This window comes from Alligator mississippiensis, chromosome 10, assembly GCF_030867095.1.
Source record: "Alligator mississippiensis isolate rAllMis1 chromosome 10, rAllMis1, whole genome shotgun sequence".
Lineage (NCBI taxonomy): Eukaryota > Metazoa > Chordata > Crocodylia > Alligatoridae > Alligator > Alligator mississippiensis.
In genome coordinates, this window is record NC_081833.1 from 70,036,800 (window position 1) to 70,063,258 (window position 26,459).

Genomic DNA, 26,459 nt, shown 5'->3' on the forward strand with positions numbered 1-26,459 from the left:
AAATCATAAGGTAGAAACCAGGCTCCGTGGGAAGCACAATTTGAGCTGACATCAGCTCTGCTCACGAGTTGCTTCTTTCCCCAGTTATTGACTGTATAATCAGAGGAATATTTTGTCTCCTCAGGACACAGGGGGTTGACACACTTAACATCCATTAACAGCAATGAGCGCTACGTGCCTGAATTCCTATGCATCAAGAGGGATGTACAGGCTTTAGTATATAAACACCACCTCTGCAGAAGGCAAATCTATCTAAGATTGATTTAGAAAAATAATGACTCATAATCAAACAATAAGTTGTACTTCCCTAGACCTTTGCCTAAAGATCTCCCCATGCAAACATTAATAGAGTGTCAGAACTAGAACTATCTAAAAGTGTCACAACTAGAACTCAGGGAGAGGATTTTCTGATAAGACCCTTTTTCTCAGAAAGGTTGAGGCATCACAGCTGAGACTGTCCCCAAGAGAGGATCAGTTCCAACACATTTCTTAGGACAAAAGATTTTTTCCTTTTTTAAAATTGTTGAAAAGAAACTTTTCACTTGGCTTGAACTGTTTTTTTCCAGGTTTCTATTGAACTTTTTACTTTTCATCTCAGCTCTGCAGGTGGACAGTTTCTGAAATCACACAAAAGCATCCAAAAAATCAGCTCTGCTCAAAAGACAAAACCTCTCACAGCCCTTACCAATCTGATCTAGGGGAAGAATTCCTTCCTGATCCAGATTTAGAGATTGGGGTGACCGCGGGTAGAAGAGCAAGACCCTCTAGCCGGGTGTCTTTGGGTTTTCTAGTATGAGCAGAAGCATGAGTGCACCCATCTGAAACTTTCCAGCCTTAGAAATATCAAACTTCCCAGTGCCTCAGAGGAAGATAATCCCCCTTCTGCACCAGAAGCCAATGGCATTCATGAAAGGGAAAAAAATCTTTCCTGGTTCCAACTGGAGACCAAACAAAAACCCAGAGGCCTGGGATTGCCAAATGCTTTCCACACCACAAGACTTCAAGGGCTATTACTGCCTCAGTTTTCTTGAGGGAGAATTTGGAGAATCATAGAAGAAAACCCCTTCTTTCTCAGGGAATCTGCCTAGGGAAGGATAAAGATTTCACTATTTTTCAGCATCTTTAATAGCTGCTGGCTTCAGTAGAGGTTGACTGCCCACCCTCAGTCCCAGAGCAAGTAAACACTAGGATCCTTTCTCAGAGCGAGGAACTGGGATAGGAAAAGGGAATCACATTGTTCTGGAATAGACAGGAGTAGTAAAGAGCCAATAACTCTTGGGCCAGTGGTATGCAATACATGGTTACTTCTTGGTAGCTGAAATCTATAGCAAAACCTTGCAAAGAATATCCACCTCCCTTTGACAGGGAGCTAGAGTAGACTGGCATTCCTCAAGAGCTGTAGTTGACCTGCAGTTGTGAGAGAAAATTGTGTATTGTAAGAAAACAAACTGTCTGGCTAACCTCCTTCCGCGTGTCTGTCCGCAGAGATGCATTATAGGTCTCTTGCTGGGTCTCCTGATTGAGGACTGAAGATACTGATTTGTACAGCTGGAACAGGGACATGCTGTTGTTCCCATCTTTTAGGATGGTGTTTGTTTTCTCAGATACAATGGCATGCAGGGTCTGGTTCCCATTATCCAGTTCTTCATGCCTAACCTGAGGACGAAATCAGACATGCCCACTGCATTCTTACTGGGCACTACCTTTCATGATTCCCAGCACCACCAAGGGGTACCATAACTAGGCATGGTACAGAGATAATTTTGTTTCCCCATTTTTCACTGAAAATATTTTTCGATTAGGTTTTCCAACCAGAGGAAGGAAAAGAAAATGTGCAAAAACATTTGATGAAAAAAATATTTTTTATCTGGAAAAAAAGAATGTTCTGATCAAAAATTCCAACTCACAATGTACGAAGAAGCTGCAGTCTCTTCTTGAGATGAGTCTAATTTGACTCATCTAACGGGGCTGACTAAAAGATACTGATAGGTGTGTATCCTTCAAATTAGAGCTTAATTCAGCTCTGCAGCACTCTGATTTCATGCTGAGGGAATGCTATGGAAATCAAAGTAATGAAGACTAACTTCACTGAGTAACACTGATGAAGGAGTGGTGCATATGTCTAGTTTCCATAAATCCTACCCTGGAAGAAGGGTGATGGAAAAGACTGCTGATCTCACAAGGTCTCCTGTCCACCTTCCCTTGGCTAAGGAAGATGACCATGGCACAGGATCATGGGAGAGTAATAGGGATAAAGTGGGGAGAGGAGACCCAAGCTCTCAGAAATATGGGGTTAGGAGCTGGAGCGGGACTTGTTCATATTCACATTGGCTGAGAACTCCACCCAGGGAAGTGCAGGTAAGTGCACGTTGTGTGCGTTACCTAACTCTTTCAGGAGAAATTACTAGCAGGTGCTGAACACTGCACTAAGGCAAGTACATCACATACAATTTGGGGGCATGATGTGGGGAGCAGTCCTGGTGTGCTTCACTGTGGTGCCTGCTAGTGCAGTTCTCAGAGTGGATATACCCTTTGAGAGGAAGGAATTTTTCCACGTACCTTGACTGTAGCATTAGTATGAACTGTGTCACCAAAGCTATTGCTGACAGTAACTGTGACATGTAAAATGAAGTCGTTTTCCTCTTCTCCAAGTGGAAGATAAATGGATGAGAGTTCAGGATCTGGGCCGCAGTGCAACAGAGAATCTGAAAGAGAAAACCCAGGGTTATCCCTCAGACAGCTCCTATTTCTGAAAATAATGGGCCACAGACTGAAAGGGAAGTTTCTTCTCTTAGTGCTGGGTGCTCGTCTTGTGCCTCCCTACCAGCTCCCCAGTTATGCTAATTTTATTCACATAACTTCTACCTACACGATTCACCCTCCTGAACAGGCCCGGGGTGAAGAAGTTCTGCATCCTTCAGAGATGCAGATTGCACTCAGATCCCTTATCTAAGGTGGTTCTGTAATTCTGAAAATCCTTCAAAGTTTCAAAAGAGAACTGTTTCAGAGACTATGACCCCATCATAAATACATGTACTGTTTATACACATTTTTCCTAACACTGACTTAGAGCCTGATCCGCTGACCAAGGACAGCAGTTTGCTTGGCCAGTTCTTCATTGAAGTGAATGACCCTAATTGCAGAACGAGGTGCCACTTGCCCAAAGTGAGGGTATTAGAATCATTTTGGCAGCAGTAGCAGTTGCTCTGGAAGCTCCTGGTGACTGTGTTGAGTGCATGCCTAGAGAACCTAATAATTAAACATATGAGCCCCAAGTCTTACTTGATTTCAGATAGAAGCAATATGTGAGCAGACTGGGTTGTGCAGGCAGGCACGAGTCCTTCAAGCAGGAAGTGCTGCAGGATATGGTGAAACTGGTGAGTACCGACCCCTCCTCAGGGGATATAGCACAGGCTGGCACTGCTGGTGCTGCCACCATGCTGACGATGTGAGTTTCTTCACCATATTCATGCTGAGTCAGTGCTGGGGAGTTCAGGGAGAAAAATTATCATCTTCCATTAGAACTGATCATCTCATACTAATCCTGTATGCTCTCATACTGATCTCCTTTATTTGAGCCCTGGAAATGTTAATGAAATCATTTTACAGCCTCAGCCATGGTATAGAAAGAGCCATAAACACACACTTTTATTTACCCTGTAAGGCAAAGCTGTATTGCACAGTCAAATATTTATCAACAGAGAATTTCCAAATGTCAGGCAGTTACCATCACCTTGACTTAGGGTCACAAAATCAGTTGCCTCATATTACTACGCCCCTCCACTTCGTGCTTTCTTGTGTGTACTGAATTAAGGGATTTAAACAGTAGTGTGTGAATAATAGGCTTGGTGCATAAAGTTATTTAACTGTATATGTCCTCTGAGGAGACTTTTTACCTTACTCAGAATGATGGCAGAGTGGAGGCAAAGCAGTTAAGGAGCCAAATGTTTTGGAAACATTAGTTAAGCCCTACCCTAAATTTCCCCTTATTAGCATAGGTGTAAATAGGTACCTAGTATTCCTAAATAGGAACACCTAGTATAAGGGGTTAAAAGCTGGCTGGATATGATCCTAGCCACATACCCTTGTATGTGGATGTGATGCCATTGGCTGCAAAAGCTAGTGCATCTTCACTACAGTGGCCTGTTTCACTCATGTGAGTCTTAAACTTGCCTCTGTATATAATGCTTCTGAATGGCAGAGATTGGATCTTAGTAAAGGGCTTGAAACCCCGCGTAGCCCTACCTATGACTTTAATCTGGAACACTTCTCCATGTGTCTGCAGAAAGGAGCTGTTCAATATCAATGCAGATCTATTGCTCAGAAGCAGCATCAAAGAGCTTTGCCGGAAACCATTCAGAGTGCAGGCTGCAGGGAGCGGAGCAGGCTAGAAAATCAAACAGGAAAAATAGCAAGGCAGAAGAGACTGGCTCCTGTGCTTTATACTGTGGTTTCCATGAAGAGTTCAGCAGTTTTGCACACTTTGGACCTAACCCTGACACTCATTCAAAAAAACTTCCATTGGCATCGCTGGAATTTTTATCCAGATAAAGTATATGGGGCTTGGCCACATTATACTGACAAAGAATGAATGACAAGTTGATGAATTATTTTGTTCACTTGAACAGACATGACAAGGAAGATTGAAACCTGCATAAAAAACCCTACGTCCAATTGTACTTTTCACTGACTTTTACATATGCCATTACCATGACCGTCTGTGCTTGCTGTAAGTCCTGTAGTGCTTTGGGAGAAGGCCCCATTCACACCTCCAAGGGTTCCCTGTCAAGCCAGACAGTTTGTGTGTAGATTGATTTCCTGCCCCACCTGCTCAGTCTCACCTTTGCGTGGAATGTATTGTCCAAATACCAGTTATAGCGCATGGCCTCTGGGCCCTTCTGGCTGGTGACACTCAAAACAACTTCTTCACTAGCATTTACTGGCTTGCAGTTTGTCTCACACCTAGAAGGAAAGTGAAGAGCTGTCATGACCCAAAGGGTAAATATACTCAAAACTCCTGGGATATGCAGCTGTAAACCCATGAAATCACGAACAACAAAATCCTCGTCTTTTCGTAGTTGGCTAAAGAATCTAATCCCCATGGACTTCCAACTGTCAAAGGGATTTAGGTGCCCAGAGAGCTTGAACTCCCCTTGATTCTAACAACTGTAGGAGCAGGGCAGTTTCAAGGTGGAGTTTGATCAGTGTATGGAAGGTATAAAATGACATGGTTGTTACAATAGCAGAGGTTTGGCTCATCCCAGGGTATCCTTGCCAGTGCTATGCTCCTGTGTTTGTGAAAAGCCATGCACATACATGGTCCTACATAAATATTCTAACTCATAATAACAACAGTCATGTTCCAGAGCTGCGGTTGTGGAGAAAGTGCCATGCCAGAAGCAGTGAAGTTTGCCAGCCCACCTGATGTCCAGGTGCAGCTCTTGCTTTGCCGTCACATACAGACATTGCTCATCCTGCCTCTCTTCCTTGCTGTGGTTGCTCACTGTAACTTTCACGGTCACTGCTGAGTTCGGGGGAGGCAAGCAGGCAGGTGGGATCTTCACCTGGCTGTGGTTGGTGGGGATGACTTGCTGCTCCACGCAGTCATTCCAGCCAGGCCAGCAGGCCCCTGCACAAACAGTCCCTCTTTAATAACAACACGCAGGTGGTACACAGTGCTTTCTGTCTGCACACCTCCAAGTGCCTTACCCAGCAGACGAGCATCATTATCTCCAGAAAGGAAAAGAAGCTTCCCCACAGTCACCCAGAAGACCAGTGGAAGAGCTGGGAACAGAACCCAGGTATCCTGAGTCCCTGTTCGGTTTTCAAGTCTTCAGTGATACCTAAAAGCTTCATGCAGCCTCCAATACAGCACATGCATTGGAAAACTTGCTGGGAGCTGCTAATTCATTATTGCTGGCTCATTCAGACATGTAAAGTGCCACCATGCCCTGCCTTCCTCCTGCCTGGGGCACTCGAGACCTGAAGCAGCAGAAAAGTCTTGTGTTTGAGATAGTCGAGCTTTGAGAGTTAGAACTCCAGGGGCAGGCACTCCTCAGGCAAAGATTAGATCTGTGGAGGCCAATTTTTTCGGCAGACATATCACAAATTAGCCCTGCGCCCTACCCAAGTGCCACTCTGATCCCTTTTCCATGACTGTTCTGCTACTCTGCTTTCCGCTTCCTGCCCTGTCCCTGACCCACACTTCTGCACTCAGAGGCTGTCCATGCCATTTGTGGAACCCATACTGCTGACTGGCCAACCCTGGACGAGATTATAATCCATGCAGCAGCATCTAGTTATTACAGCTAGACTCGGGAAGGGTGATATTTTGACAGTACGAAGTGTGTGTAGCTGTTGTTTAAAGTTAGGTGTAGTGTCTATTCTTTTACAGAAAGACAGGCACCATACAGCTTGTATAATGGTGAGCCTACCACCTGGCTGACAGCAAGTGGCAGAAAAGCATCATGAAGTGCACTTCACGTACCACAGGACCATGTGAAGCTCAAGCTCTCGCTGTCATCTGGCCAGCCGAGCATAACCGTGGTGAAGGGATCCACGTGGCGACTAGGCTTAATGGATATTTTATTTCTTTGTTTGTCCTAAAGAAGAAGGGAGTGAACCATTGTAAAAAGGCACTGTTATCTACTTGATGATGCTGTCATAATGAAATGATTTTTTTTAAATTAGTGAATTTTAAAACAATGTAAGAATATCTGGGTAAATTTGGCTTCATAAGCTAGCTTGGTCATGGTGAAGAATGAGTTTTCTAATCTTTTGCTTTTACTTACAGGCTTTTACAGTGAAGATTAGATCTGAGGAGTATAAATGTGCTCATCTCAAAGACAGCGTGGATTCTGGGATGAAGCTAACATTTTAGATAACAATACTTCAGGTTTATGGAGCTCAGTCAGCTGAGGTGCTAAGCACCAGAGTCAACAGGAGCTGAAGATGCTTTAGCAAGAGGCAGAATCAGATCCATCGATGATGTGTTGTGAGTACTTTTGCAAAACATCCCCAAGCAGTACATTAACAACCAAGAGATATTTCTTGCATTCTCATTTCAAGGTGAAACCTTTGAATAATACTCACATTTGCCTTTCGGGTATTTTCTTTGGATATGTTTTTGTCCTGAGCAGCATCTGTTTAGTATAAAGAAAACAGGAACATGTTTTAACACCATCCATAAAGCTGCTTAACAGCACTGGCTGAATATTCTGATATATAAGAAATATAAAGTCTGCCTGTAAGTCAGGAATGTAGGAATAAGACAAGCAACTAACATAGTTGAAGATGATCCCAATTCTCCCTGGATGGGGATATAAAGCAGGAGTAAATACATTGAGGTGATAGAATTAGATTAGAGGAAGTGAAATCAAAATCCAAAACTTTGGAGTACAGAAACAACTTGAGAGCTCAGTAGTATTAATACTCAGTAATATTAAATTCAGCCCTTTTATTCATAGTACCCTTGCCATTATCATCCTTACACTGATGTGTGGCCATGAGTTATCTAGATGAGTGTTGTGTATGGACATCAGTGTGTGGTACGGCTGAGATACAGATTATATGATCTCTAGAATCATTTTCAGGATCCCATATTTAGCTGATTCCTTCTATACAGTCCATGCAAAATGTAAAACTGGTGCGGTGTGGTGTGATGCCATGCTGGGACCAATTCAGATGCAGTGTCACTCCCTTCAGTAGGAAGAAGTGATAAGAAGCCATTGGCCTTTTCCTAGAAAAGTATTCTGTATGCCTTGCTTTAATTTTAAGTGATTTCAGTATTGGGATTAGGTACAGATCAGATACCCCCTGAAGACACACACTCTTTCCATGTGGGGCCTGCTCCTGTACCTTTGAACACAATAGTAAAGCTGCCAAGGCTTCAGTAATGCAGGACTGTAGAGAGCAAACACTACAGAGAACTATAGAAAAGAAAGACTGAAGGGGCAGAATAATCTAGCCTTCCCTATATTGCCAAGCCAACATGCTCTGTCCTGACCTTAAAGGGACCATTACAGTGCGTGAGAAGTGAGCAGTCCTCCAGGCCTGTTCAGTTTCTCTTTGTCTCTACTGAAATTCAGAGTAAGAGGAGTGATTATTATACACAGAGATTTTGTTTTCTTCCCACTGTAGAACATTTATTCAGAGCTTCCAAAAGGTTTACCAGCGCTGTTTCTAGAGGCAAGCAATGATCAGAGCTCTGTCTGCAAGCCATCAAATGCTCAGTGCCGTGAACTGCCATATTGGAAAGGGTCACAGAACATGATCAGAACAGCTCTGTCAGGTAAGTGCAATTACCTTCTTTAAGAGAATTGTTGGCTGACACTGTGATGCTCCCAATATCCATGCTCATGTTCGAGAAGGCATTCATGGCCAGCACCTTGACCAGAAAAGTACCTATGAAAGACAGATGGGCAAAGGTAGGCAGAGCATTAGGAATATTGGTGCATTAGACCTGTATGCTTGAAACAAATTCCAATTCTGTGTTGTTCCAGGACTTTTGGTTTTTAATTAAAAGGTCCTTTTTCCTTTGTGGTAAATGAATAAGCTAAACTTAGCATGAAATAAATGTTCAAGCAAAGGTATCAGAACCTCAGGAAATGTCTGCATCACAACTTTTTAACCCTTCGACTTCTGTCACACAACCTGTCAGTGTTGCCAGTTGACTAAAATACTAACACAGGAAACCAATAAAAGCTAATCATGCCCAGCCAACTCTGGAAAGCAGCCTGCTTTTCTGGAGCATCTCCCTCTGAATTCTACCTTCCAGGCAGCCTATGATGGGAAGAGAGCAGTCCAATAAAACTTGGACTACTGTGCATCAAAATCAGCTACTGTCCACCCAAATACCAGCTGTAATCTGAGAGTGAAATGGATAATTAAAGGGAAGGAAAATACCTGCTGTGTGGCATATGTATCTGTGATGAAACTGTGATACTTTTATTTTCTATGCATACATATGTATTCACATAGGCTTTTTAGATTTATATAAACTCTGAGCAGTTATAGCAGCTATTTGTCTCCCAGGGGCAGAGCCTATGACAGAGTAGTACATTGTATACTGTCTTGGAGACTGGAGTTTTGGGTTGGTTTGCTTGCTTGCTTGCTTTCCTTAAACTACAGTAAAGGACATGCAGACAAGTATGTGGTTATGTATGAGAATAAAAGTGTGCCGTACCTTCCGAATGAATAGGAACTGTATATATTCCAGGTTCTCCTTTAAGATAGTCTTCTTGGTGAGAATACGTTTCACTGGAGCCAACCACTTCAAACTTTAGCTTGTCTGGTACACCATGAGCCACAGATACATTGATCTCCAAGTCTTTTCCCATTTCCAGAGTGTGAGAGGCTAATGAAGCCTGAAGACCAGATATTGGTTCAACTAAGTGAACAGTGAGGCTCTCAGAGACCTCTGAGATTGTCGTGTTGCTGGATGCCAAAATTGCCAGTAGGTGTATCCCCAAGCCAAGGAGCTGCTGAGAGGTGCTGTCAAGCGTCAGGTTGTGAGGGATGATCCCTGTCTTTGCAGTGGACTCAGTGAGAGTCATGTTATCTGCTAAGACAGTGTAGGTCACACCGCTGCCTGGAAAAGAAATATTCAAAACTATCACTGCTGCCCTAGACATTAACATCCAACCCGTGTGCTGTGAGTCACATTCAGAAGGCAGGCAACTAGCACAGGGATAGCCTGCAACCATTTCATTTTAAAATGAATTCAGTACAGTGGGGTTTGTGCCCCTTTTGGTTTGCTTCCCATGAATACTCCAGCAAATAAGTTTACTGTCAGCAGCGTCTATGCCAGCGACAGAACTTGAACACAACTGTGAAGTTGGGTTTGTCAATTGTGGCCCTGTACTCCAGCGGCTTGGCTTGATGGGGTCTGATCTCCCAGGGACATCCCACTCTGCGCCTGATTCTGGCAGGTGCTGAGCACATTGGTCCTGATTCAATAAAGGGCTTAAGCAGCGCTTAACTTTCAGCTTGTGAGTCTTCCCGTTGATTTCAGTGGGATGTAAATGCTTAGAGCTAAACTCACCCCTTGCAGGATCAGAGCCAAGAATGTTCAGCCCTGATGTAGCTGAGCCCTACGTGTCCAATTAAATTAGCATGAGTATTGATGAGTCCGGACTTGTGAAAACTTGCCGCACAACTGCAGGCATAAAATCAACCACCAGAATTACCCAGTAAATCATTCTGAATAACAACAAAATGTTGAGACATTTACAGTGCATCTGTGATAGATTCCTCTTGTAAGATATTTCTTACAAATTATTCACCTGGCTCTAGTATACAATCATTGTCCTTGGTACTACTTATTTAGTGCCTTTTGCTAGGGTTCTCAGCAGGTTTTATAAAATAATGCCTCCAAACAGCTTCTTTTTCAGGAAGATACATGTTGCTACTCTAGATTTACAGAGGGGTAACTGAGGCAGCAGCAGATATTTGTGACTTGTTACACAATGAGCATGTGGCAAAGGAGTTGACTCTCAGACTCACCGCTCTCCCTACCGACTCTGGTACTAAGACCAACATTTATCCTTTAGGCTCCCTCTTTGTCTAGAAGGGAAAAACATTTGGTTCACATCTGAAGTGTTTCAACTACTACAACACAAGGAATGAGGGAAGCTCCTTTCACAAAAGAAATCCAGATTCATCTTGTGAAGAATCTGCCTGTTTCCACTAATGGCATATTGAACCCACCACCAAATCGGCAGAGTAATTGCTCTCACCTCCATTAAGTTCCACTTGGATCCATAACGTTTCCCCATATAGTGTCCAGCAGTGAGAACTGTTCCCTGATCCGTACTGGCTATAGCACCCCGTAATGCTGAGCTGATCCATCTTGTCCTGAACAGTCACGCGTTTCTGTGCTGTTACATGCCACTCGCTGGTCGTGCACTCCACGAACACAGTGAACTCTCCAGGAGATGTATATTTATGCGTTACATTGCTGGACAAGCTACAATGCAAAGCGGAAGGTTGCACTGAAAAGTTTGTAGCAGTGTGATCTGAGAGGAAGGGCCATACTTCCTAAATTACTGCTCTGATGGAGATTATCTCCTGTACCTGATGCAATCCCTAGTCTGCTTAGATACTTTCTTTTAGGGTTAAGGGCTGTATCTTTGTCCCAGCTAAATTGTCATAGCAGGCAACTATGTTGTCACACTAACTTTCTCCCCTCCCTAGTTTTCTGTTCCTGATTTTCCCTTCTCAGAGGCAAGTGAGTAGAAGCTCAGGGTGCTCAGCAGTTTATAAGCTTTCTGCCTTCTGGTCTATTCTTTCTTCTTATGTATGCCCTCATCTATGTTTGGACTTGCTGGCAACATTTTTCCTCCTTGCTAACACACCTGCACCTCCCCTAGTGACAACAGTGGGTGCAGTAGTTCAGCAAAACCAGCTTACATTGGTTAAAATAAGGCAGAGAGATTAAAAAGCAAGTAAGTAGCTTGGGATATTTTACTTCCCAGAGGTACAGACACACTGTCCTCTACCATGTCATCTAGCCCCGCTCAGAGACACAGGAACAGGGACACAAGGAAGAGGAAATGAACCATGGAAAGCAAACAAATGTATAAAATAATCCAGCTACCAGCTATTTATGTATTTATTTATCACAGTACCACTTAAGACCCCCAGTCAAAAGACCAGGACTATATCTGACTGGGGTCTTGTAAAAAAGGCCTTGTCTTGACTAGCAAGCAGGCCAAGTTTAGGCTGGGCTCAGCTAACATCCCTAAGCCTGACAAGACTAGACTAAAGAGAAAAACCCCTGTCTTTGAGAACTCCCAGCTACGGGTCAGATAGGACACAACAGGAGGGTAAATTAGAAGAGCAGGATTTAGTCGGGTATTAAGGAGGTGAAGTAAAAATTTTAAAAAAGCTTTGCCTTAAAAGCGGACATTGCCACTTGCTGCGAGCACATATATTTCACTTAAATGGATACAGTCTAGTTGAAAGTGATTCTCTATATTTTTAAGAAGCTCTCTACCTGTTCTTTACTTCATGACCTTAAATTATTCACACTGAAAGAATGCTTAAAAGTCATTTTGCTTTTTGTCCATTCTGCTCTGTGCTCATTTTACAATAGACTCAGCCTGGACTGGGTAAGTACACAGATGAACTTCTAGACTAATTCAGTCACTGCTCTAGAACAATACAGTCAAATTTGATTTTAAAGTCCAACAGTGAAAAAGATTATCGTTGAAAAATAGTAAAGGAATTTACAGAACAGCCCAAACAAATATAACCGAGCACCGTGAAACCACTGCAAATAATATCAAGTATTGAAAAATGCCTTTGAACAGGAAATAATCGGCCTGAAATTGTAACTTCTTTTCATTAAAGGATAGCAGATTTTTCAGTAATTCTATGTGCACAGGATGGATATTAAAGATCATTAGAAGGAATCAGAGTTTGCTTATATTAAGCAGATGAAAGATGATGATTGACAGCCTGACACCAAAATATTGTTGCTGTTTCTTAAATAAATCAAGATGAGTTACTGCAAAATCCAACCATCTTGTCTCTGGGCCTTGTCACAGTTTTATTTGCAACATCTTGTTTTCGGAGGCTTGAGACATTAAAAAACAAAATTGCAGATACCTAAATATACTGACTTTAAGGATGTGTGTAAAAGCTTAATCTTACGTAAGAGGGTAGTAGGGATCAATAGTTTGTCCATCTCCGGTGCTAATTATACAGGAGAGATTGCCAGAATAGGGAGAGAGCAGCCATTTCAAAGAGACTGTGATATTTTCAAAGATAAAGCATGTATCCGTCACGGTCAGCTGCAGACCTGTAAAACACAATGTCCAGAGCACAGCATCATCATCTGCCTAAGGTCACTACAAAATTACGTTTTTGCACGCTGCGGCAGCTGGCCTGGGCTGAAGCAGACCTGCTTAACTGCTACCTATTTAAACCAGTTGAGGGCAATAATGACACAGAGCATCCAGTTGATTTTTTCCTTGCCAGGATTCTTGCTGAAACCATAATTGGCCTCTTGAATGTTTTGTATATGCTTGAACTTCCTAGTCATGTATTTTTGTTAAAGGTCTCATAGGTTTCTTAGCTGAAACTGGGAGGCTCTGCTGCTGGTTAAGAACATTCTCCTAATGCAATTAACTGATTTTTAGGTGTATCCCCTGGCCCAGTCTCTCCCTCCCTGAGATTATGGAGCTGGCAATGCAAAACTGAGGGCTCTTTTGTTCAAGTCATAGTTAGCAGGCTACAGATCACTTCACAGTTACTGGTTCACCTTCAGGTCAGTTCAGCAGTCATCCATGTCTGGGGACTGTTGGTGGTTTCATTTCAGTTCCTAGGGGGTAACTCTTCCATATCATATTAAGCAGTTACTAGATTGGCTGTTTCAGCAGACATAGGCCATGGAAATTAGAAGTACCCCTGTTGTAATAGTTTTCTGGTCGTAGGTGAGCTATTACTGTCTGAGCTATAATTATTCTGCGGGTGCATAAAGACCTGCAGGATCTTTTACAAACACTAAGTTCAGTTGAACACATATTTTTAAACCATAAAAAAGTGGGGCTTAAACTAGAACAGCAGATCTGAATAGAGAACCTTGGATTTGGGGGAAATTCTTATCTGGATTAGAAATTTTCCATTTGGGGCTATCTCCATATAATGCACTGTTGCATTTGAACCACCACAGGTCCTGGGATATTTCAAAGCTTCATTGGCTAATTTTGGTTCAAGTGCATCTGTAACTTCGTAAAACTCCAACAATATTCACAATATCAGAGCACAGGGTTGTACGGGTGCTAATGCTGCTTACCTTCCATGCAGTGGTATTGCACAGACAAATAGCCCCCCAAAGTTGGGCAAGGATCACCAAAGAAGGTCCCATCTGCTGCCACCTGGCATGCCTGCAGTCCATGACACTGCCCTGGAAGGAAACATAGTCTCACTGGAAATTAAAGTACCCAGCTTTAAACTTCACAGCAGCTCAAAGGAGAGGGGAGAATGGAATGCAGGCAAAGGGTAGGATCATGACATTGATTTCTATGCTAACTCCCATGGTATTTTGGGTTGATTGTGTAGCTGACTTGCTGTTTTTTGAAAGCATCAAAGCACTTACCAAAAACACAGAAGTTAGGAAGGATGAGAACCAGCAAAGTGGTGAGTTTTGATCACATTTGGCCCAGAGTCAGAGCTGTGCAGCAGGACTGAATCAACAGCCCAGTCTCACATTGGCCACTTGTCAGATGAAGGGGTAGCGCACTGCGTATCTGCTGCAGCTTGCACACCCCAGGGACTCCTTGCTATTCTCCAGGCCATAAACACTCCCTGGTTGCCATCATCCTGTGTCCCTCTATTTCAAGAGCTTCTTAAGCCAGATCTTATTCCATCTATTAAGTACACTTAGGTACGTAAGTGCAACCCTATTCCACTCTGCTTGAGTCCCTTGAAAATCCATTAATGCATCTATTTTTGTAACAGGCCATTATCTTAGCCTTCAAACTAAATCACAGAAAAAGAAGCCAGAAGGCAAAGCACCTGCTCATCTGTCACATCACTGGATTTTCAGAGATTTGAGCAAGGTGGAATAGGATCATGCTCAGGTGCCTAAGTCAATTTAGAAGCCTAATAATTGAAATAAGATCTAGCCCTGTATGAGTTTCCCCATCCTTTTTCTTAGGTCAGAGGTTCTGTACACTCTTCACCCCACTTTCAATCCCAGATGAGGATTGGATCCTCAAGTCCCCTTCCTCATGCCAGGGGCTGTGTGATGTCCTATTGTCCACTTTTCAGCCATTTCCTGTTTCCATTCTTGCACCTCTGGGAAATGGAGTGAGCAACCTTGCATTTACTGTGGTGTAAGAGTGTGCATATGGACAGTTACCACAGAGCAGCTGCTTACCTGGTGGTAGCTTATTTATGTGCCTAGACCCTTAAACTTTACTAGTTTGAGAAAGAGAGATGAGATATTGTTATGGGTATCATCAACTAGTCCTCCAATCTATAAACAACTGCAGAAGCTCCTGAAGCTTTGACTTTGCTAAACCACTGGCAAGGGCTATGTGAACACCCAGTTTTCTCTCATCTGATCTTCTGATATTCTCCAAAAATAATAAGGTTTACCTGATATACAGAAACCAGATTCTACATGTAAGATGCCACCCTGGTCTGAAGGACACTGTGTGAGCAGGTGAATGACTGTTTAATGGAAATATTAAATAAATTGTACAAACAGATGGTCAAACAAACTGCATGAATTTGAATTAGCTGATCTATCAGTTTTGGATGTAGATCAACCAAAAAAAAACTTATCACAGAAGTCCCAAGTGGAAATAATGAGGCTGTGCAGGCAACTTTAAGCTGTATCAGTCATAAAGCAGACATCAATTAGTAGATGCTTAGTGAACAAACTAATATGGCAATAAATAGGATGGAAATATAAAATAAGGATAAAACAATGAATTGGTTTTCTACAGGTTCCCCATAACCTATGGTAAGAAAAATGAGAAGAAATTGATTTCAATAGGAGTTTTTTTCTCTGAAAAGAATAGAAAGCTTTTGCAGTATGATATCTTGTAGACTACTACAGGTCTCCTTCACCTTCATTCAAGACTGCAACTGTCTGCCAGCATGCGTTCCCTTCAGACAGTCACTGGTCTCTGGCACAACCATAGAAAATAAAACACATGCCTGTCGAGTTAGCTTGTTAGAAGCAGTGAACAGGGAATGAACCTAACAATATTTGCAATAAAAAGTGCAGAGTTGAATAACTTCTTAGTTCTGTCAATAATGGATTAAACTGTCAGTGGCACAAATATAACCCAGTCCTACACTGGGTCACTGCAACCAGCATTTGACCCATTAATTCCATCAGTTACATTGTGTTAGATGCCATCCACATGCTTACTCCATGTCTCCGGGGAAATGTTAGAATGAGACAGATACCTGCTACTTCATCCTTGACGCTGGTCCAGCTACAGTCGTCATCTGTGTCAAACTGAAGAGGAGTCTCCAGTACACAGTAATGAGGGGTCTTCCTCCCATAGAAACTGTCATCAATTTGAATGACTTCTCCTGAGCCGCACTGCACCGTGGCATTGGAGTTATCACAAGCGATGCTCTGGCCAGATTCTGATGGAAAGGAAAAGCAGACGTCACATCACACAAAGGCATACAGAACAAGCATCTGTCCCTTTCTTATCCCTTGCCGCAGGGTTTGGGTAAGCTGTCACTGTACATCTTCTGTCCAAAGAAAGAGATTCTAAGCTGATTTGTGAAAGAGAGTTGTCAACAGAGCTAGATGGATTTATTTTTTTAAATATTTACAAATTTTGGAAACATTTGAAAAAATGGGGAGAATTCAGGTGAAATTTTAATTATTATTTTTTTCAACCAACAATGCAATTAACTGCAATTTTGCAGTGTTGGCATTTATTACAAATTTTGACTTTCTAAAAACAAGGGGGATTTTTTCCCAAAGCAAACGCAATTCCATCCTCCACATTGTCTTTTTCTAATCATCTGTAGTATCTGCTGCTGTTCTGCTGGTGCCTACAGGTAGAGCAAAAAGCTGTTTGGAGGGAATTAAGGAAGTGAAAGGTTCCTAGTAAAGGTCTCCATCAAGTAGAAGTTGAAGAGACATAAATGTACAGGACTGACAGGCAAAAATGGCTGAAACTTTTGAATGAAAATCAGCTTTTGGTTTGAGTTTACTTTGGTCCAAATTTTGTTTTTTTCAAAAATGTTCTTCTTTTCCTTTTTCTTTTCTCCTAGGTAAAAACCACAAAACCACAAAAACAAAATGTTTATCGCTGTCATTTCTTTCAACAAAAATGTTTGCAGAAAAGTCTTGAATACAGCAAAAATATTTGCAGAAAAATCTTGAATACAAATCTTGAATACATCATTTTGTTCCGGCGCACACACGTCAATGCATCCAGAGCTTTTCAACCAGGGAGACTGAAAGGTTTCAAGCTACTCACAATTTCAGAAATGGTCCCTAGGGGGTGAGTGATCTACATGAGGTTTGGAAAGCTATGTTGGAGAAAAGCCTGCGTGCTGAATATAGGGTTTGATCCTACCCAACCCTGATCCAGGTGAGATATCCCATTTCCTTCACCAGGACTGGCTGGGTAAGAAGAGTGTCCCCCTAAGCATGATTGTTCTTTGATTAATCTGGGACAGTTAATTATATCCCAGGACTTTCCCAGTGCCGTCAAGTAATTGAAGGGGAAGGGTGCACGAAAGCCCTGCTGTCATTTCAGGGTGTTACAGCAGAAACTTACTTCAGTTGTCACAGTTTTAAATAATTCAGTCTCAAGGTGTTGTTGTGATTGTTCCCATTAAATGCCTTGATTAGCCGTTTTAGTGTGTGCATACTTAGATAATTGTGTGCTATCTTTATTTAATGGGTAAATCTAAGCCTAGGTGTATCTATAGCAACACAATCAAGTTACAGATTAGAGCTGTCTAAATAACCTTGTAACATAATTTGCTGTTAAATTCTAATGTGAGCTATTATCTAGTACAATTTTTTTCTTTACTTCCTGCAAAGGAGGTTACTATCATTTCTGCTCCGTCAGCCACCTTTGCGTAAAATCATAGAAAATGAGGGCTGGAAGGGACATCAGGAGGTCACATCAGCCATGTGTAGACAAAACGACCTAGTCCAACTCTCTTCTCAAAGCAGGACCAGCCCCAACTACATCATCCCAGCCAAGGCTTTGTCTATCCAGGTCTTAAAAGCCTCTGAGGATAGAGATTTCACAACCTCTCTGAGTAACCTGTTCTAGTGCTTTACAACCCTCTTAGTGAGAAAGTTTTTTCTAATGTCTAACCTAAACCTTCCTTGCTGCAACTTGAGCCCATTGCTCCTTGTTCTGTCATCTCCCATCACTGAGAACAGTCTAGCTCCATCCTCTTTGGACCCACCCTTCAGGTAGTTGAAGGCTGCTATTAAATCCCCTCTCTAAATAAATAAGTCCAGTGCCTCAGCCTCTTCTCATAAGTCATGAGCCTCTCTTCAGAAGGCATAAGACTTGCCTGTATATATTTTAAAAGGGAATTAATGGAATAATACTGCACATCAAACCCTGCTTAAGTGTGAATTTGCACTACTATGAAGTGCATCTGATGGCAAATAATAAGCAAGAGTGTACCAGACTAAAACCCAAGCAGTTTGTGAAGGTCTTACTGCAGGCAGAGAAGCAGGTGGAATTGTGGGAAAAAGAATCACAAGGTGACAGAAGGCATGTTTATGTGTCCTTCCATCTGAGTGCATATGTGATCTTTACCATGGAGCTGCCTAATTAGCACTGTAGTAAAGTCTCAGGATCTACATGTGCAGCCCTATTAGGCCTCAATAAACTAAATAACTCCACCATAGGTCAATACTTGTAAACACAAGTACTATCCTACAGCAGTATTCTTTATTGCACAGCAACATGTGTAGATGCTGACAGGGGTGGCTGGGGCATAAGGGTGCTTCAGTGCGGAGGGCTGCCTGCAGGCTAGCTCTGCACTGGAGCACCCTTGTGCCCCAGCCAGCCCCTCTGCCATACACTGAGCCAGGTCGGAGCAGCCCCAGACTGGCAGGCTGACTCCCTGAGCCCCCTACCAGCCAGGGCTGCTCCAACCCAGCTCAGTGTGCTGCGGTCCCAGGTGCATGTGTTAACATGGCACATGAGAGTAATAAACTCTGGTGCAATATGTGCTGGAGTTTATTGCATCACATTAATTGCACATGTAGGCCTGCCCTCTGTCTCTGCACTCACTGACACAGTATCTGAATACCAAGTCAGATTGAACAGACTAATAACATCCAGTGAAGCCTATGAAAAGACAGCCATCAACTCAGTAGGCAGCAGATCTGAGATGAAGCACGCAGAGCTGGGAGTCCTTGCTCCCATTTCCTTACTCTAACATTATTACTGAAGTATACAAAAGCATTAGTGGATATGGGCTGCAGATACTGCAAGCTGGTCAGTGATCACCGATTACATCTGTCCATTAAATAGTATCTGGGTTAATTAAGAGACGATATAAAGGAAATCACTGCTATTAATCCATTTTCAAAATCAAATGTTGCCCACGGATGTTGCCCTCATCCAAACTTCATTGTAATGATGTCACAGGAAAGAGCCCTTTTGGTTGTAATGGGCTTTGGATCAAGCCCCATGGCACTAAACACTGATTTATTTTCAGCCAGGCTGGTTGCAAAGAAAAAACCTATGATTAATTATGTCAGATAAAATTCTGTACTCGATCAGGGCAGGTGCAAGGCTGAGGCTTGTAACAGCTTGTACGTGAGTACTGGACTCAGAGACCGTTCCCTTAGCAAACCTACAGGCTGACTGTCTTCATACCATGTTACCTTCATTCCAATTACTGCTTAAAATGCCTCCCTGACAGGAAAACTATGAGAAGCAAAGAACCTCCTCTGTATGTATTCTGGGCAAGATGGAATAGTCTGCACACATATCCATAGCTGTAGCTGTTTGTCCAAGCCTTGATTTAGAGGGACCCTGTTTGTTTAGCCAGAGAGGAAACAAGAAGTGCAGGTTACAGGAAGTTTCCTACCCAGGTGCTATAGATTTTTCAGAAGACAAGAAGAGCTTGCTCTGAGTTCTAGTTACTCCTTTGCTCCAAGTTCAGTGACCAAGCAACCTGGTCACTAGCAGTGCAGGGAGTGAACCAGTTGGCCTTTAGTTTCTGGAGGCCTGGATCTAGCCTTGGCTTTAGGCAGAAGTAGAAATAACTTTAATTGTCTTAATCTGGCCCCAACTTGAGATTCAGGGTCCCTCTTGATTGTAGATACAGACCTGACTGATGGATCCTGGTGTCAGTTTATCCCAGCAGTATGGATCTGAGCATGAGCTAACGATTCCCTGATTGTACCCTGATTCTTGGATGGGTTCTGCAGTCCACAGGAGTACTGCTACTGGCACCTACACTAGACGTAGACTTGACTCTACTTAGACATGCTCGAAGATCCAAAGGGTACAGCTACTGTTTCCTTTGCCAGCAACCTGGAACCCTAATGAGCAAGGTGCTGAGCATCCCTCACGCCACTCCTCCCATGCACACCTCTTCCCTGGATCCAGCCCTATGTCAGCAGACAGAAGCGGGAGTAGCTTGTGTAGGCAAAGCTGCCTTCGGCTTAGAATAACCTTTTTTTAAGCAGTCTGGGTGATTTACTCATTTACCTCAAGTGCAGCACACTCAGTTCTCAGCACCCTCTGCTACGCCTCTTACCAAACTCGCAGACAAAGTCAAACTCCTGGCTGCAGTTCTCAGTGACGCCCCATTCATAGCCAGCGTTCTTCAGGATGTGCCCGCACGCGGCTGAGAAGAGAGATGGCTGGTCCTGATGCCAGTGGCTGTAACTTACATTTGAAGTGTCCAACCACATCATTGATCCTGCAAACAAAGTGAATCAGATCATAAATGGCTTTTTCAGTAGGGAGCAAGGAGGCCTGACCCTGCAGTCTTTCCACGGGCAAATCTCCCACTGATTCCAAAGGCAGCTTTGTCTGAGCCATCTTGGCTAGGAACAGCCAAACCAGTTCAAGCGGTATCAGAAAAATTGTCCTTGGATTCAAAATATAATAAGCACAGTGCTAGGGATGTGCTGCCAAAAACCCAGCGTCCCCCTCCACAATACATCCCCTGGCCTGCAGCAAAGCCAAGTGTTAAACCCCCAGGAACACAGGAGACCACTTGCTTCTAGTCTCTGGTTTTCTTGTTAGATAGAAGAGCATCTTATTGATGTGACCTGACAGAAGAGTACCTTTGCCTGTCCCAGAGACTTACACGAAGCAGCAGTGTGATGGATACATTCTCTTGTTGTTTCTGTGGAGTTTATTGATAACCCAAGATAACCCAAGAGAGAGCTCATCTCGTGCCCCTTGAAGAACTGAGGTGACAACCAGGTTGTCTCCTTTGACAATTTGTTTATAAAATGTCTCCTGCCTGCCACAATGAAAGGCTCAGCCAGGTCCCTTGCATAGTGATATTCATGGAAGAAATATATACATCCTTGTCATGGCTAGGTATTGGATTACCTATTTTTGTTTGTACCCATCAGAGAGCTTGTATCTAGCAAGAGTCATTTGATCATGTAGTTTGATCAAGCATATCAGACTTCTATTTTGCGCTCTTCCTCCTGTATTTTCACAGGTCATATCTCATCCCAGTTACCTCAAAGAGAACCTGGCCTAACTCTATTATTGATAATGGATGTACACTGGAGTTACGGAGAGCAAGAGTTAGCCCATTGCTCCTGACTGGGCACATCTACACATGCATTAATGTGCCATAGTTACTGCACATTAAATTTAGTACCTGTAATAACAGGTACTAACTCAATGCGCTGTAACGGGCACTACTGCGCAGTAGCACTGGCACATGCCTCTTTGGTGACACTAATGCGCAGTAGACTAATTCTACTATGCATTAGCACAATAGCACGGCTTTCGCCATGAGTAGAATTAGTCTAGTACTCATTGAGCATCTTGTCTAGATGCGCCCACTGGCAAGCAAGCCTGTGATCCTTCAACAATGCTGAGCCAAATAGTACAGCCATTGTGTTTCTCTGCTGTTACACACACAATACCCCTTTAGATTTCAGGACATCAGCTTGAAAGTGTCCTTAGTAATGTCTTTGGGATTTGGTCCCTATATTTGTTTTGCAGTAGCAGTTCCTAGAACCAGCTAAAATCAGTGTCCCACTTTGCTAGTCACTGTGCAAGTACATGGGAAGAGACAGCCTCTGTTGCAAGCATTTACATTAATATAAATCCACAGAGAGATCTGGAGGATGGTATAACAAAAGACAGGCTTTTCCACAGGGCCATGTGATGCATTGCAGGCAACACTTGGCCACATGTTTTGGTTCTGTGCTACTATCAGTTCTTTCTGGAAAGAAATTATAACTAGAGTTACCATGGTTTTGAACACAGCACTGATACCTTTGGCAAATATGTGTATTCTTGGGTATACCCCCAAGGAATCCAAACCGAATCCTTCCCAAATGGCACTCTAACAGCCAGCCTTAGTAACATGCATGATTATATTGTTGCTTTGGAAAAGTAGGTCTTCTCTAGAAGCTGAAATCTGGTACAATAAGATGGCACAGCTAGCATCTATGGAGAGAGTCATGTTTGGCAGGCTTAACTGCTTCAGAAAGTTTGGAGCAATTTGGAAGGTATTCTTGGAAGGTTTTGATAGCTAGATCATTGCTTGTTGCACGCATGCTTCTCTTTTTGCTTCTATCCCTCCCTCTGCCCTCCTCACTTTTTTCCCCTTTTATTACTTATTGTTTATGACATAGTTCAGTTTTATACATTTAGTTGATATATACGTTTTTCTGATTTTTGCACTGTATTTTTAAAAAATCGATAACAGTTTAAAAAAGAAAGGAGAACTCCATTTCTGTTGCAAGGTCACCTACCTTCTGAGGTTTCATTCAGAGTAGAGTCCATAGTCAGTCCTATCCACCACTCCCTGTCCTCAGAGATGTGTTTCTGCAGGAACTCTTGGGTTTCCTCATTTTCAATGAAGACGAGATGCCCCCCTCCTCTCTCGCACCAGCTCTGGGCGTTGGTGAAAGCACGTGGGAGTCTCACAAATTCATAGCATGAGCGGTTGAAAGCCACCTGGTACTTGGAGCAAGGTATCCCCTCTTCAACAGCAATCTCCTCTGCAGCCAAACCGAGCAAGAGAGAGTAGAGTACGGTGAGGAGAAGCCACATCCTTACCTCAGCTATGGGAGCCCTGCATGGCACTGTGGCTGTTCCCCACTTCCCCACTCCTTTTGCCTCTCTTCAATGGCCTGGGATGTCATTCCATTATGCCATCAATAATTCTCTTCCCTCTCTGCCGTTTGCCACATAATGGCAGCAATAGCTTTCAGAATAGAGTGTGTCTAATAAATAAATGTTATTGTGTCTGAGGATACATGCAGGAAGTACTGATGCTAAGTCACGGCAACAGGCATTATGAGGACCATTGTGTAAATGTCCCATCCTGAATCAAGCCAGCTTGCATAGCAGCCATTACACAATTACTTTGCTCATGAGTGGAAAAGATAAGGTTGACATACGGACGTGTGGGACATGTGGGAAACTGAGATAAAACCACCTGGGTAAAGGATCCATTGTAATAAATGTTATAAGTCAAGCAGTTCACAACAATAAAAAGAGAGGTAATAACAAGAATGAGCAAAGAATGAGAACAATCAGAATTTAGAAACATGGTGAATTATAGAAGCTGGGAAAGAACCAAGCCACCCACTGAGATTCTTTTAAGTGTCTTGACTTATTTTTTATAATATTTTATTATTATTGTTACAATTATCATTATTTTGGACACTGTTGTAGTAGAGATACCAGTAATAGTCCTGGGATGTTCACTGTGTTTTTGTTTTAATATACAGCCAGGTAAATCTCAGCTGTCCCAATGAAACTCCACTTTGAGATGTTTGGTCTGTTCCAAAGAAGCCCAGATAAATCCAGTGACACAGAAAGGATTTTCTCCCTTTACTCCCTGGAAAAAGGGTTATCCCAACCTCTGTCATTTATATTAGAATGGCTGCCTGTAGGTTTAAGAGAGTGTATCAGGGAGCTAAAAGTAAAAAAACACCCTGTCTTTAAAATTAAAGCACTGGCTGGATGACGGGGTTGGCTTGGGGACCAGACCCGGAGACAGGCGTTCCCAAGCCTGCAGAGCTGCCACCCTGATTACAGGCTGCTGGGGGTGGCCTTTGAGAAGCTGGCCCAGCGCCCTTGATGGGCTAAAACCCATAAGGGTTTGGATGCCTCCAGACAAAGGATGCCTTCCAGACTTCCCAAAGCAGCTGACTCAGCAAGTGCAGCAGGACTCGGGTGAAAGGCTGAGGGGGCTGATTCCCCTCTCACATGGGTTTTACTTTGGTGAAACTACAGTGTTTCCTGGCCCTGGTTCACAGTATAATGGAAAGGCTCTTTCACTTGAAAATAAGACCTGCTTTGCAAACAGTGATACTTACACCCCAAGGCTTTCGAACCAAGGCACCTGCACGTGCCACAGACCACAGGCAGCTACTATCTGAGCTTCGATCCAAACTGCAGCTTTCCTTTGGAGCCAGCCACCTTGCCCAGCAGTAGCAGTGATGGGCTTTGCTTATGCAAAGGTTGAAAGTGGGGTTCCTACTCCTCATGGATCAATCACACGATGCAGAACCAGAATGCAGTCCATTTTGGGGATTGCACAGCCCTAATGCTGCCGCCTGCTCAACCTGGCCCAGAAGGACGAGGGGTTTCCCAGCCCAGTCATACACTGACGGGTTCCTCACTAGACCCAGCACTGAAATTGTGCCTCTCCAGCCCTGTGACCTATCTGGCCTTGCAAAAGCTGGAGGAACAGGCCTTCTACTTAGCCTTGATAATTCTGCCCATCCTGAAACACAGCTTGTTTCTAACAGCTGGGGTTTGAGGGAAGAGCCTGAGCTGTATTAAATAGATCTGATTCACATGGGAATGTGCACTTCCTATTAATGCTATGCCCTGTTCTATCTGTGATATGTGGATTATACTGCATCTTTTGATCCCCGGGAATTTGGCTACAGAAACATCCCGATGGAAATGCTCGGGTTAATGTTGACCCCTGGCGGCACTGAGCAGACCTGCTCTAAAGCCCCAGGCAATTACTGGAAGACTTTTCTTTGGCTTTAGTGGAACTTGAATCAGGGACAAAAAAGAACAGTGATGTGAGGAGCTGCCTAAAAAAATAAAGCACGTTCTTTAGATGAGTAGCTAGCTGGTAGTTTCTACAAGTGCATGATTTTTTTTTTAATCTACTGTTGCTATGACTAACTCCTCAAAGGCCTGTGACTAAAGAAGAACAGAAAAATGATTATTTCCCTTTTTGTATTCACTTGACTTTATGCATTGTATTGTCTTGTGTCGAGCCTGGCAGCTCCTCTTGTGACTCTTTCACGCAGTAACGAGAGAGAAGAAATGCATTCAGTAACACTGAATCTCACTGTGAAACCATCACAGCTGGCAGCATGACACGTCCAGGGCAGCTGTTCTACCTGAAACTCCCTTTAACTCATTTTTAGGAATTGCCCTGGTTCCCAGTAGACTGTGCCCTGTGAATTTCATTCCTTGGGCTTTTTTACTTTCTTCACATTGTAGAAACTTACTTGCATATTAACAGCTGTCTTGTGATAGACGTTAGTATGGAAACTTCAATATGAGGAAGTCTGTTGCTTCTTATACATAGGACTTTGTGTATCTGGGACACGGGGGGCGGGGGGGGTAACAGTAGTTCAAACAGTCATGTGTTTCTAATGTACAAGAGATCATTGTGATGCATACGACTGATGGAGCTGAGACTGTATATTGCAACATGGAGCCATGGAAAGGCTTAATTGAACTTTTCTTCATGTCTCAGGTGGGCTACCTGCGGCTGCAATAATCTTGTGCATGTGTGTGGGGGTGTGAAATTGATCCCTAGCAGATATTCAAGCATCATAGGGCACTCTGCTAATAGCAGGAAAGTCCTGCTCATAACAAAGTATTGCCAATACGGAGATTTTGGATGTACCTAAATCCACTCACTTGTTTCTGTTTGCCTTTTGTGAAGCACTGAGACACTTGCTCTACAAATGTGAATACAAGATCTGTTCTGAGCTGTTGGATTTGAAGGAACTGTGAGTTTTTCACATGTAGTCAAAGACTCATTAATTCTTGTTGTATAACAACTGATTGTCTCAAAGACTAATGTGACAACCACTCTTAAAGCATATATTCTGTGCCCCTGTCTTGTTAAACTAATGTACATTCATCCAAAAGTGAGGCTTGCAAAGCAATTGTCTTTTGCAACTTCTGACTAGAAGTTAGCAACAGAGCTTCCTCATATTGTTAAGCATGTGGCTTGCTCAAACTACATGGCAATTTTTTATTTTATTTCAGGGAGTATTGTGGGTACACCTCAGTACTTCAGGTCCTCACATCTCAAAGGGGGCACTGAAAACCAGAGGGTGTTTTGGAAAATTTACAGATGAATCATTATTCAGAATAGTGTGGTCACAGTGCTGGGTTACGTTCAAACAACTGCAGAGTTCCCTTTCATTGCAAACTGCTCCTATTAGGAAAGCGTGAATCATCCAAGCTTTTACAGATCTCAGTAGTTCTTGTTTCTGAAATCGGGTCTCCCAGACTAGGTGGAAATGGTTCTAAAGCCTTACAGGAGAGTGGGTCCTTGTGCTGACAGGCAGGTTGGTGCATGGACTTGGAGAGGAAATAACATGGCTCCCTTAACCTGGGGATAGCCAGGTTACAGCCAACATCAGGGCTTCCTTAAGGACTGCTGTCATCTTTGTTTCTGTGAGCTTGTTTGGCACTAATTCTGATTAAAAAAACTGTTATGTGTTATGACAAACCAGATGTGAGGTGTTTGCCATATGTACCTCCCTCCACCACACACACGCGTGC

General features: G+C 43.1%; 1 protein-coding gene across 1 annotated transcript in view; it reads right to left on the reverse strand.

Annotated features, from left to right (window-relative positions):
• The window catches only part of LOC102573363 (polycystin-1-like protein 2), a 51,405-nt gene extending 28,672 nt beyond the window's left edge, over nucleotides 1-22,733 (reverse strand). Inside the window, exons 1-16 of the mRNA XM_059713921.1 lie at nucleotides 22,433-22,733; nucleotides 20,236-20,400; nucleotides 15,928-16,113; nucleotides 13,799-13,909; nucleotides 12,655-12,802; nucleotides 10,737-10,957; nucleotides 9,185-9,589; nucleotides 8,305-8,403; nucleotides 7,093-7,142; nucleotides 6,488-6,602; nucleotides 5,422-5,629; nucleotides 4,842-4,962; nucleotides 4,246-4,387; nucleotides 3,283-3,483; nucleotides 2,560-2,705; nucleotides 1,462-1,656 (exon numbers count right to left, since the gene is read on the reverse strand). Of these exons, the coding sequence (XP_059569904.1) occupies nucleotides 1,462-1,656; nucleotides 2,560-2,705; nucleotides 3,283-3,483; nucleotides 4,246-4,387; nucleotides 4,842-4,962; nucleotides 5,422-5,629; nucleotides 6,488-6,602; nucleotides 7,093-7,142; nucleotides 8,305-8,403; nucleotides 9,185-9,589; nucleotides 10,737-10,957; nucleotides 12,655-12,802; nucleotides 13,799-13,909; nucleotides 15,928-16,113; nucleotides 20,236-20,400; nucleotides 22,433-22,733 (2,814 nt within the window). The remainder of the gene's footprint in view (nucleotides 1-1,461; nucleotides 1,657-2,559; nucleotides 2,706-3,282; nucleotides 3,484-4,245; nucleotides 4,388-4,841; nucleotides 4,963-5,421; nucleotides 5,630-6,487; nucleotides 6,603-7,092; nucleotides 7,143-8,304; nucleotides 8,404-9,184; nucleotides 9,590-10,736; nucleotides 10,958-12,654; nucleotides 12,803-13,798; nucleotides 13,910-15,927; nucleotides 16,114-20,235; nucleotides 20,401-22,432) is intronic.
• Nucleotides 22,734-26,459: the final 3,726 nt, after the last annotated feature.